The sequence below is a fragment of the Lolium perenne genome, chromosome 1 (genome assembly GCF_019359855.2).
Source record: "Lolium perenne isolate Kyuss_39 chromosome 1, Kyuss_2.0, whole genome shotgun sequence".
Taxonomy (NCBI): Eukaryota; Viridiplantae; Streptophyta; class Magnoliopsida; order Poales; family Poaceae; genus Lolium; species Lolium perenne.
Window position 1 is genome coordinate 241,038,641 of NC_067244.2, and position 12,972 is coordinate 241,051,612.

Here is a 12,972-nt window from a genome sequence, read left to right on the forward strand (position 1 = left end):
TTCAAAAGATCAACATCAGCAGCAAGACTATCGACTTTAGAAGCAAGTATATCAATTTTCCCAAGCTTTTCTTCAACAGATTTGTTAAAAGCAGTTTGTGTACTAATAAATTCTTTAAGCATGGCTTCAAGTCCAGGGGGTGAACTCCTATTATTGTTGTAAGAATTCCCATAAGAATTACCATAGCCGTTGCCATTATTATAAGGATATGGCCTATAGTTGTTACTAGAATTGTTCCGGTAAGCATTGTTGTTGAAATTATTATTTTTAATGAAGTTTACATCAACATGTTCTTCTTGTGCAACCAATGAAGCTAATGGAACATTATTAGGATCAATATTAGTCCTATCATTCACAAGCATAGACATAATAGCATCAATCTTATCACTCAAGGAAGAGGTTTCTTGACGAATTTACCTTCTTACCTTGTGGAGCTCTTTCCGTGTGCCATTCAGAGTAGTTGATCATCATATTATCAAGAAGCTTTGTTGCTTCACCAAGAGTGATGGACATAAAGGTACCTCCAGCAGCTGAATCCAATAAATTCCGTGAAGAAAAATTTAGTCCTGCATAGAAGGTTTGGATGATCATCCAAGTAGTCAGTCCATGGGTTGGGCAATTTTTAACCAGAGATTTCATTCTTTCCCAAGCTTGAGCAACATGTTCAGTATCTAATTGTTTAAAATTCATTATGCTACTCCTCAAAGATATAATTTTAGCAGGGGGATAATATCTACCAATAAAAGCATCCTTGCATTTAGTCCATGAATCAATACTATTCTTAGGCAGAGATAGCAACCAATCTTTAGCTCTTCCTCTTAATGAGAAAGGGAACAATTTTAGTTTAATAATATCACCATCTACATCTTTGTATTTTTGCATTTCACATAGTTCAACAAAATTATTAAGATGGGCAGCAGCATCATCAGAACTAACACCAGAAAATTGCTCTCGCATAACAAGATTCAGTAAAGCAGGTTTAATTTCAAAGAATTCTGCTGTAGTAGCAGGTGGAGCAATAGGTGTGCATAAGAAATCATTATTATTTGTGGTTGTGAAGTCACACAACTTAGTATTTTCAGCATTGGCCATTTTAGCAACAGTAAATAAAACAAACTAGATAAAGTAAATGCAAGTAAACTAATTTTTTTGTGTTTTTGATATAGTAAACAAGATAACAAATAAAGTAAAACTAGCAACTAATTTTTTTGTATTTTGATTTAGTGCAGCAAACAAAGTAGTAAATAAAACTAAGCAAGACAAAAACAAAGTAAAGAGATTGAGAAGTGGAGACTCCCCTTGCAGCGTGTCTTGATCTCCCCGGCAACGGCGCCAGAAATTTGTTGCTGGCGCAAAGTTGACGTGGGAGTTAGAGATCTTTGTGGTGTAACTTTTCTTCAGATTCCCCGGCAACGGTGCCAGAAATTTGCTTGATGCGTGTGGTTGGCACGTCCGTTGGGAACCCCAAGAGGAAGGTGTGATGCGCACAGCGGCAAGTTTCCCTCAGTAAGAAACCAAGGTTTAATCGAACCGAGGGAGTCAAGAAGCACGTTGAAGGTTGATGGCGGCGAGATGTAGTGCGGCGCAACACCAGTGATTCCGGCGCCAACGTGGAACCTGCACAACACAACCAAGATACTTTGCCCCAACGAAACAGTGAGGTTGTCAATCTCACCGGCTTGCTGTAACAAAGAGTTAACCGTATTGTGTGGAAGATGATTGTTTGCAGAAAACAGTAGAACAGTATTGCAGTAGATTGTATTTCAGTAAAGAGAATTGGACCGGGGTCCACAGTTCACTAGAGGTGTCTCTCCCATAAGACGAACAGCATGTTGGGTGAACAAATTACAGTTAGGCAATTGACAAATAAAGAGAGCATGACCATGCACATACATATCATGATGAGTATAGTGAGATTTAATTGGGCATTACGACAAAGTACATAGACCGCCATCCAACTGCATCTATGCCTAAAAAGTCCACCTTCAGGTTATCATCCGAACCCCTTCCAGTATTAAGTTGCAAAGCAACAGACAATTGCATTAAGTATGGTGCGTAATGTAACTAGTGACTACATCCTTGAACATAGCACTAATGTTTTATCCCTAGTGGCAACAGCACAACACAACCTTAGAACTTTCTCACATCGTCCTGTGTGTTAATGCAGGCATGAACCCACTATCGAGCATAAGTACTCCTCTTGGAGTTACAAGCATCTACTTGGCCAGAGCATCTACTAGTAACGGAAAGCATGCAAGATCATAAACAACACATAGATATAACTTTGATAATCAACATAACAAGTATTCTCTATTCATCGGATCCCAACAAACGCAACATATAGAATTACAGATAGATGATCTTGATCATGTTAGGCAGCTCACAAGATCCGACAATGATAGCACAATGGGGAGAAGACAACCATCTAGCTACTGCTATGGACCCATAGTCCAGGGGTAGACTACTCACACATCACACCGGAGGCGACCATGGCGGCGTAGAGTCCTCCGGGAGATGATTCCCCTCTCCGGCAGGGTGCCGGAGGCGATCTCCTGGATCCCCCGAGATGGGATCGGCGGCGGCGGCGTCTCTGGAAGGTTTTCCGTATCGTGGTTCTCGGCATCGGGGTTTCGTCACGGAGACTTTTTATAGGCGAAAGGGCAGGTCAAGAGGCGGCACGGGGGCCCCACACCACAGGCCGGCGCGGCCAAGGGGGGGGCCGCGCCGCCCTATGGTGTGGCCCCTCCGTGGCCCCTCTTCGTCTCTCCTTCGGACTTCTGGAAGCTTCGTGAGAAAATAGGCCCCTGGGCTTTGATTTCGTCCAATTCCGAGAATATTTCCTTACTAGGATTTCTGAAACCAAAAACAGCAGAAAACAAAGAATCGGCACTTCGGCATCTTGTTAATAGGTTAGTTCCAGAAAATGCACGAATATGACATAAAGTGTGCATAAAACATGTAGATAACATCAATAATGTGGCATGGAACATAAGAAATTATCGATACGTCGGAGACGTATCAGTCATCTTTGTCTTCGATGGACAGACTTCAGCGACTTGGGTATGGTGTACTCCGCGCGAAAGCACTGCACCGACCTCGGCCATTGCCGACGATGTCGGCGTCTTCGGATGTCGAACCCCTCGTTGGAGGCATCGTCGAGGAGTTCCTTCGCCCTCCTTGTCGCTTCAAGTCTCGGGCTTTCCTGGTGAAAACCTAAACTCTAGCTGCGGCCGGAGTGGGTGTCGGTAGCGTCATCGTTCGCTTCCGCCTTGGGGGCATCGCCTTGGAGGGACGGTACTCTGTCAGGCTTCGATGGATTGCTTTGCTTGGCAACTCCTCTGTCGGCCAGGCATGCGCGGTCCAGGGACCGGTGTAGAAGCGGGAGCGGCGGCTCCGGGAACTCGTCTACTTTGGAGGTGATGCCTTTGGCCGCTTGGGTGGTGAAGGTGACGACACGTCTGGTGTGTGGTCTTGGGATCGGCGTGGACTTGGAACGATGGCTCCAGCTTCGGCGTTGTGTGGCTTGCATGGCCTTCGTCATCGTGCTTTGATGCGTGTGCTCACCTGCTTGGGTGGTAGAGCCGATGGCCTCGATGGGGCGCAGTCTTGGGACTGGTGTGGGTGGGTGAGGTTTGGATGTCGGAGCAGCGGCTCCGGACGATGGTCAGTTTGTAGGGTGTCATCTTTTGCTGCTTGGGCGGAAGAGTCGTCGGCTCGTGTGGGGCGCGGTCTAGGGACTAGCGTGTTGCGTTGTGTTGTAAAAGGAATTTCAAAAATTTCAAAAAAATAGAAATTTTTAAAAATGAAAAAAATTAAAATTTCAAAAAATGTAAAAACATTACAAATTTCAAAAATTGTAAAAATTACAAATTTCAAAAAATGTAAAATCAATAAATTTCAAAAATAGTAAAAAAATGTGAAAAACGTAAAAAAATAAACATTTATTTTTTTTGAGAAATTCAATTTTTTAAAAAAAGCAAAGAAACTAAAATTTTCCCAAAAAACAAAAAAATCCTTAAAGTTAAAAAAATGGAAAAGAATCAAACAAATTCTAAAATTTCAACAAAGTCTAAAATTTAAAAATAAAATGCCCATTTCAAAAGAAAATTATAAAATCAGGAAAACACATCAAATACTAAAAATATATATTTTGAAATTTCAAAAAGAACTAATTTAAAAATAATAACAATCCTAGAAGTTCAAGAATTGGAAAATATTGTAAAAATTCTAAAATTTCAAAAAATATAAAACTTTGGAAAAATATATAATTTGAAAATAAAAGAAAAAAAATGTATGTGGCGCATATAGAAATATTCGCCGCTGAAATGTGTATTTCTATGGCGCATATCAATATGCCCCACAGAAATATCGCATATAGCAATATGACACATTTCTGTGGCGCATATGGTTTGCATGCGTCACCGAATTCCAACAACACGCATATAACACGCATATGATTTGCATGCGCCACACAAATATTTTTGTGGAGCACGCCTTATTTAATGCCGCCACAGAATCCTTTGCTATCTATAACCGTTTTCCTACTAGTGACCGCGCCAAGAGAAAAACGTCCCTAGACCAGAACAACATATCTTAATATTTGATGGGCCTAAGATACTATTTAGAAGAGAAATTATGATGGGAAGACTGGGCCCGGGATGGTCTCCAACACGCGCCGCCCCTGCCCACCACCACATTCCTTAGGCGCACATGACTTCGTCGGTGGCCTCTCCGACGGTGGCGAAGCAGGGGCGGGCGGGGGTGGTGGCTACAGGCTCCAATGGCTAGGGTTTCCACGTGTCACCAAGGAGGGCGACACAGCGGCTGATTGTACAAAAACAATGGTTGAGCCGACTTCAACTGGCCGGAGATCACTTTCTGAACACAAAAATAGAACATACTATACTTGTACTCATATAGCATCACTCAGAACGACCTGCTGATGGATTAGCATTCTTCAGCCAGTCTGTAAAACACGAGCTTGATAACAACAGCCCTAGCAATCCTAATCAAAACGAGTATGTTGGACGTGTGCTCGCCGAGAGAAATCATGAGGGTTCGTGCAGCGCCAAGGCAAGGCAGGCTGGCCTCGGGCCGGGTTCGTTCCATGGATACCATTACCATCCGATCCTTCTATGGCCAAATCCCATCTGCGGAAAGGAGGCCTAACCTGGCTCCGTTACGCCGCCGTTGCCACGCATAATATGACATAACTGATTAAGACAGTTAGTTAGGCGCCCACATCATCCCAGGATGCAGCTGGACCGTCTACCCAAACCTGGATTTCTGCTGATAATTCCCAGATCAGATCGATAATACTAGTATCTAGTGAGTCTTGGGCTGAGTGTACCCCGGGAGTTTGACGAGCGTCATGGATAACTTCATCCTCCAATGGATCATGGATGTCCCTCCCAGTCCCACTCCCAGGTGCTTCCCTAACAACGTGAGCCAGCTGCTCCTAGCAGACTGTATCGCTGGCCAGAATGGAGCTTGAGGTTCCGAGAAGTCGCCACGGGATTGTGGTCTTTTCTTCTGCCATTGCTTGGAGCTTGAGGAACGTGTGCACACGCTAGATCGATGGGGTTGTGGTTGAGACGTTGCAGTTGGGCTTGTGAGTTATCTATCGATCGAAAGCTACCGCCATGGTCGTTTTCATGTGATTTTGGAGAGGAAATGTTTGTATTTGAAATTGCAGTTTGTTGTATTCCAAGCTGAGACCCCGAGGGAGTATAATAGTGCAAAAGGACTGAGAAGGAACAGCAGAGATAGATCTTTCGATAAAGGATGCTTTATTACTTTTGCAAAGCAATTACATCCAGCCTCTGCATAACCAGGATGCACACAGCCGTTTATGAGTCTTAAGTCCAAAAAGATGCCAAACTAAAAAAAAACTAGACGGAATACATATCAGAACGATGAATCATATAACGCCTAAGGTGTGGGTGGGGCTTCAGTCCGTAGACTATGCTGCCACCCATGTAGGGAAAAAGTATCCCTCGCCGTAGCCTTCAACCGTGTACAGACCTCCGTAAATAGGTCTCGGTTCTCCATGCGCTGAAGAGGTAACCACTAACGGAGAATACATGTACATCTGTAGATGACCTGCAACAAAGAGCAATTTTTATCATTAAAAATCTTGTCATTTCTACTCAGCCAAAGCGCCCAGATAACTGCTAGCGCCCCCACCCTAAGAAGCAACTTGAACCTTGAATCTATACCATGAAGCTAATTGCCAAAGACATTGGCCACACTAGTCGGAGGGTACAAGGTAGACGCTACTTGGATGACAGACCAAATAGATCTCGCGAACTGGCACTGGAAGAAAAGGTGTTTAATAGTTTCATCATGCTGACAAAAAACACATCGAGTACTTCCGTGCCAATTCCGCTTAAGAAGATTGTCTTTGGTGAGGATAACCCCTCGACGAAGATACCATCCAAATATTTTTATTTTTAATGGTACCTTCATCTTCCAAATTTTCTTATTATTATCAACTGGTAAATCAGAATGAAGTATGGCGTTGTATAAAGATTTGACCGAGAAGGAGCCATCTACATGTAAATTCCACCTAAATTCATCTGGTTCAGGTGATAGATTAATATCCCCCAGCCTTTGAATTAAGGCATTCCATGCCAATAGCCTTTGTCCAAGCAAAACTCGTCTGAACGTCACATTCGGTGGAGAGGTAGCCATTACTGTGGCAATGGTATATCCTTTGCGACGAACGATACTATACAACGCAGGATACTGTTCACTTAGGGGTGCATTGTCTAACCAAGCATCTTCCCAGAACCGTATCGATGCTCCATTCTTAATTGAGAAAGTACCATGACGAAAAAAGACATTTTTTGTCGCCATTAGACCAGTCCAGAAGTGTGAATCCCCAGGTTTCCAAACCACTTGGGATAACGTCTTGGAGCCGATATATTTTCTCCGAAGAATAGTTTGCCAAATCCCATCCTCGGTAAGGAGCTTAAAAAGCCATTTACCCAGCAGAGCTGAATTCTTGACCTCCAGGTCATGAACTCCAAGCCCGCCTTGATCTTTGGGACTACAAACTATACTCCATTTAACCAGTCGATATTTCTTTTTCTCGCTATCCCCTTACCAAAAGAATCTGGATCGATAATAATCGAGTTTATGCAGAATTCCTTTTGGCAATAGGAAGAATGATAACATATACATTACCATATTTGTCAGTACCGAATTAATGAATACCAATCTTCCTCCCAGGGACAGCAATTTACCTTTCCAACTACTAAGGCGCTTCTGTAATCTTTCTTCCACTATTTTCCATTCAGCAATCATAAGTCTCCGATAATGAATCGGAATACCCAAATAGCGAATAGGAAATTGGCCTTGCCCACAACCAAACAACTCTGTATATAGAGCTGTATCATCTTGGGCATCACCGAAACAGAACAATTCACTTTTATGGAAATTGATTTTCAATCCCGACAACTGCTCAAAAGCCGCAAAAATTAATTTTAGGTTGTGAGCTTTTTCGAGATCATGATCCATAAACATAATTATATCGTCGGCATATTGAAGGATAGATAAACCACCATCAACCAGATGTGGAATCACACCTTCAATCTGACCATCAGACTTGGCCCGCTCTATGAGTATAGCCAGCATATCCGCCACAATGTTGAATAACATTGGTGATAACGGATCCCCTTGGCGTAACCCTTTTCGTGTTTGGAAATAATGGCCGGTGTCATCATTAACCCGAATTGCCACACTACCTCCATACACGAAATCATTTATTAAAGCGCGCCATTCAGGAGAAAAACCTTTCATCCTGAGTGTCTGTTGTAGGAAAGACCACTTGACCTTGTCATAAGCCTTTTCAAAATCTAATTTTAAAATAACCCCATTTAATTTCTTAGTATGCATCTCATGTACCGTCTCATGCAAAACCGTCACTCCATCAAGGATATTTCTTCCTTGCATGAAAGCGGTTTGTGATGGCTGAACGACATGATCCGCAACCGTATTAAGTCTAATGGTGGCCACTTTCGTGAAAATCTTGAAACTTACGTTTAAGAGGCAAATAGGTCTATATTGTTAAATCCTTTCCGCCTCATTGACTTTCGGTAACAAGATTACTTCACCAAAATTTAGACGAAATAATTCTAGTTGTCCTATATGCAGAGCACTGAACAAATCTAGAAGATCCGCTTTAATAGTATCCCAGAAAGTCTGATAAAACTCCGCTGGAAAACCATCGGGACCCGGTGCTTTGTTGCATTCCATTTGGAAAATGGCCTTTGCACTTCTTCCTCAGAATAAGGTGCAGTTAGTATGCCATTTTCTTCTATAGAAACTTGGGGTATATCAGCTGTTAAGTCCTCATTTAGAGAAAATGAACTTTCATCCGGAGGACCGAACAAGCCTTTATAATAATTAGTAATGTAAGATTTGAGTTGCTCATGGCCTTCAATCAACCCTTCATCTTGAGTAAGAGAGTGAATACGTTTTTTCCGATGTCTCCCATTGGCTAAGCCATGAAAATATCGCGTATTTGAGTCTCCTTCCAAAATGAATTGGGCTTTGGAGCGTTGATACCATTTGAGTTCCTCTTCTCGAAGGAGACTCGCCATCTGCGCATTGGACTGATTCTTAAGTTCAATCTCATGCGGAGACAACTGTCTTACCTCAGCAACCGCTCTAGCTCATCAATCAAAGTTGATAAGCGAGCCTTCTCTTTCTTAAGAATGCCAGTCAAATCCATTCGTTAGTGGAACCCAACTATACATCTGAGTGCTGCTGATTCACTGAAACTTGATTATCGGCTGCTCCTAGTTTCTGCTTCTAGTAAAAAAGCTATGTCGTAATTGAACGCCGTCTCCTCCGACGACGCCGCGGCCACCGGCACGGCAGCACCAATGACTAGAGCTTCTAATATTCCTATCTCTGCTTCTAATCCTTGATCATCCCAGCAACATCCATCTGATTCAATGTTGGACTACATGCCCCGCGTTTCCGCGCGCCGCCGCGCCGTTGGGAAGTTCAGATTGGCCTCTCAATACATCGATCCAGCCGTCGTCCGACTCCCAGTCCGGCAGGACCGAGTATGATGCCGCCAGCGCCTTCATCCTCTCGTTCGTGCAACCCTCCGGCACATTGTCCTCCTCCTCTTCCTCGGAGTCTGACTCCCACATTGCGGCGTCTAATGTACTCTTCGGAGAGACCCACTTAACCTCGACGTCGCAACCGCAGCCGGCCAACGCCAGGAACGGGTGCTCCAGCAGCTCTGCCGCCGTCCACCGATCGCCGGCGCGCCGCCTGAGGCACTTGTCCAGGAAATCTTTGGCCTCCGCCGACAGATGCTTGGGCACCTCTGGCACGGCGTCCGTGTACCCGATCAGGTGCACTGCGGCGAACACGCTGTCCACGCCGCTCCAGGGTGCGTGGCCGGTTGCCATCTCGATGACGGTGCACCCCAGAGCCCACACGTCGGCCGCAGGGCCTTGCTCCTCCCCGCGCACCACCTCGGGCGCCATGAACGCCGGCGTGCCCCCGATCGGTCCGGCCGAGCCCACGCTCCTCGCGCACCCAAAGTCCGCGAGCTTGGCCCGCCCGTCGGCCCCAATCACCACGTTCTGTCCCTTGACGTCGCCGTGCACCATGGACTCGCCGTGGAGGTACGCGAGTCCCCTGGCAACGTCCGCCGCGTACGCCCGGACGGCGCCCTCCTCGAGGCTTCCCCCGTTCCTCTCCACCTCGTCTGCGAGCGAGCCGCCGGGCGCGAACTCGAGGAAGAGCTGGTACTCGCCGCCGCCCGCTGCGGCTCGGGAGCCGAGGTAGGGGAGCACGTAGGGCGAGCAAAGCGAGGCGAGAATGCCCTCCTCCCGCCGTAGCTGGGCTTGCGCGGAGGCTGTGCTCGCCGACTTCACCGCGAGCAGCGATTGGTCGTCCTCGCCACCGCCGTCAGCCGCGAAGAGCGACACCACGGCGCCAGACGCGCCCCGCCCCAGCGTCCAGATCCGCGTCAGCTCCCGCCGCCCGCTGATCGTCGCGGCGTTCTGCGCCATTGATAAATTCTGCTTGCTTCCGATATGTTTCTTTCCTTCTCTTCTCTTGAGTGTCTCGGAAGATGATTGAAGGCTGTCTGATCGATGATCGGATTGAGCTCGTATTTATGGTGCGCGTGCCAAGTTCGGCGCGGGAAAAGCACGTGAGAATTTTTGCGATTTCTTCACGAGTGGGAGGGCTTTCTCGTACTAACATGTGGGCCACGAGGTGGGTCCCGCGTGTGGCAACCTGCTGACTGGTGGAGGAATTCTGACACGTGGAATGGCCAGGAGCAAAGAGTCCAAAACTGCGAGAAAGGCAAAGCGCCAAGGGAGTAATCGTGTCGATTTGCAAAGAAAGTGAAATTTAAGTTTTTAATGCCATCTAAGCTGATTTGTGTTTCGAGTTTATCTAAATTTCTATGTATTTACACACTTTTTAGTTTATAGATACATCCCAATTTAGATAAATTTTCAATATACATTTATCTATACCTAATAATAAAGTATCTAAGGATTTTGCCAAAAAAAATTGTCAACAATAATTTTTAAACCGTTTTGCCCTCCCACCGATTTGTATAATACATCAAATTACCACGGTACCGTTTCGTTACGGTTAGTTCCTTATCTTTTCTCCGCCAAACCAACCCTCCCGAGCCTATCCTCCCGTGACCAAGCTCCACGATGGAGGGAGGAAACCGTCCCTCAGCCTGACATGCTTCTCCCATCGTGGTGCCCCGGCCTTCTTCCCTTCCATGTCGGCTGCACATTGCGCACGGCCGCCGCATTCGCTGCCTGTTTCCCCTGCCACGCCTGCTACGGTTGTTCTCGTCCGCCTGCTCCAGTTTCTTTCGCAGTGAAGAGGATGCACATGGCCCTGTCCGTCATGCCTACCTCCTCCAGCCAATCTTTCACTCGAGGCTCTAAAGCTCGTCGTTGTAGCTACCCAGCTCGTTAATGCTCACCTCCTGCAACGGCACAATCTCCTCAGCGGCTCGTCGAGGAGAAGCTCGGGATGACACTAGCTACGTCGGTCGTCTCCTAGAGGTCCGAGCTAGCTCTTCAGGCTGCCCTCCTTTAGCCGCGAGCCGCTGTAGAGGGTGAATTAACGAATCAGTAGTGGAATTAGCGAATCAATTGGCAGATCTGGGAAGTTTTATATCGCTACTGCTTTTCTTCTTCTTGAGGCGTTGGGGGAAGGTGGCGAGAGGTCAGGCGGCGCTGGAATAGGGGCACAGAAAGGAGCATCACATCGATCAACGAACATGACCGGGCGATGGGGCAGGCGAAAATAATTGGACCGGTACGGTGGCACATGTGCGCTAAACGATACCGTATTGTGGCATCTATGTAATATGAGATTTGGTGGGGCGGTAAATCAGTCCAAAGAATAGTAGTGGACGAAATTTTAACAGAAACTTTGTCTCCTTTATTATTAGGTATAGATTGTATACTTTTGCAGAAATGTAATGAAGCAACATATCATTAACGGTCTTAATTCGTGAACAATCTATCTAGAACATAATGGCAGATGTATTATTTTAGAATTGACCATTTCATAATGTAACAACTAATGGAATGATTTATTGTACCAAATTGCTTGAAGAAATCCAGGAAAACATTCTGCAGCAATACATGTTGATGTACGAATTCGGACCTGACACATGAAGAGAGAGATGAGGAATCGAACTCAACACATATGAAACAACTTACTAGACCTTCATCAACTGCAATACATCGAAGTAATTGAGCAGTAACATGCTCTATATCTTATCGAACTACAATCTCATGAATAAGTTCGAATTTGAAAAAAAAAATCTGGTCGATATAAATTCTCGCCCTTTTAATAATAGCATATTTCACGAAATTCGTCCAAAATTTTGATGAATTTCTTTTCACTGGACCTGCATGCTCCATTCTTCAACCATTCAAAATTTTCTATTCCAGCATTTCTGGAGACAGGTTTGTATCAAACTGTTTGTACAAAACTTTGACAAGACATTTTTCATTTTCTAATTTTCTTTTCTGAAACGGATCTGAACTTTTTCAGTGACTTGGTTTTGACTATAATTCTGTAAAGTTGGTCAAAAATCTGGTTTATATAGCTTCGTGCAGCAAATCCTTGGGCATTGCCTTGCCTTGCTCGATATCACTTTCGGAACACATAGTAGAGCATTGCCGAAAAGGACTTGTTGATTGACTAGTAGTGTCCTCCTTCAGGCAGTCCACAAAGGCAGTCCGCAAATGACAGTACTAAACCATCCAAGCACACTTCCTAATTTAAAACGAGGTTGTTAGTCAGACGTGTCCTCGCTGAACGAAACCTACATGGATCAGTGGATGAGAGCTCGATGCAACGGAAGATGGTTCCGTGGACCGTGGAGCGTCAAGGCATGGTGACCACGTACGGCCATGATCGGATGCCACGTTGTTCCTTGTGGATACAAATTCGAACCTTCTATGGTATATGGGGAAGGTCTAAGCTGGTCTGTGTTACCCTGTCGTTGTCATGCATGGTACGATAGGCAGTTAGGGCCTGTTTGGTTCCTAGCCACACTTTGCCAAGCCAAAGTTTGGTAATTTGGCATGTGTTTGGTTCTTGCCACACTTTAGAGCTGCCACACTTCACTAATCATATGGCCCACTTGTCATAGAGTGAATTTTTTGCCAACTTTTGCCACACTTTGTGGCTTCCAAAATCCTAGCCACACTTTTGTGGCTGCCACACTTACCAAAGTTAGGCTTGGCAAACTGTGGCTGGGAACCAAACAGGCCCTTAGTTTTTTTTTTTTTGCGAGGAAACAACCATATCATTAAAGCAAGACAATTACAGAAAGGACCTCCACGAAACACAAAATTACAACCAAGTCCTTCTTCTGTAAAGCGAAGCCACCGACGAGGAACAGAACGCACCGACGGCGCGCCGCCGCCGCATCGCCACACAATCCTTGGA

General features: G+C 45.3%; 1 protein-coding gene across 1 annotated transcript; it reads right to left on the reverse strand.

Annotated features, from left to right (window-relative positions):
• Positions 1-8,807: 8,807 nt before the first annotated feature.
• LOC127327396 (mitogen-activated protein kinase kinase kinase 17-like) lies at positions 8,808-10,040 on the reverse strand. The gene has a single exon (XM_051354171.2). It carries the CDS (start codon positions 10,038-10,040, stop codon positions 8,961-8,963), a length of 1,080 nt encoding a protein of 359 aa, XP_051210131.1. The 3' UTR covers positions 8,808-8,960.
• Positions 10,041-12,972: the final 2,932 nt, after the last annotated feature.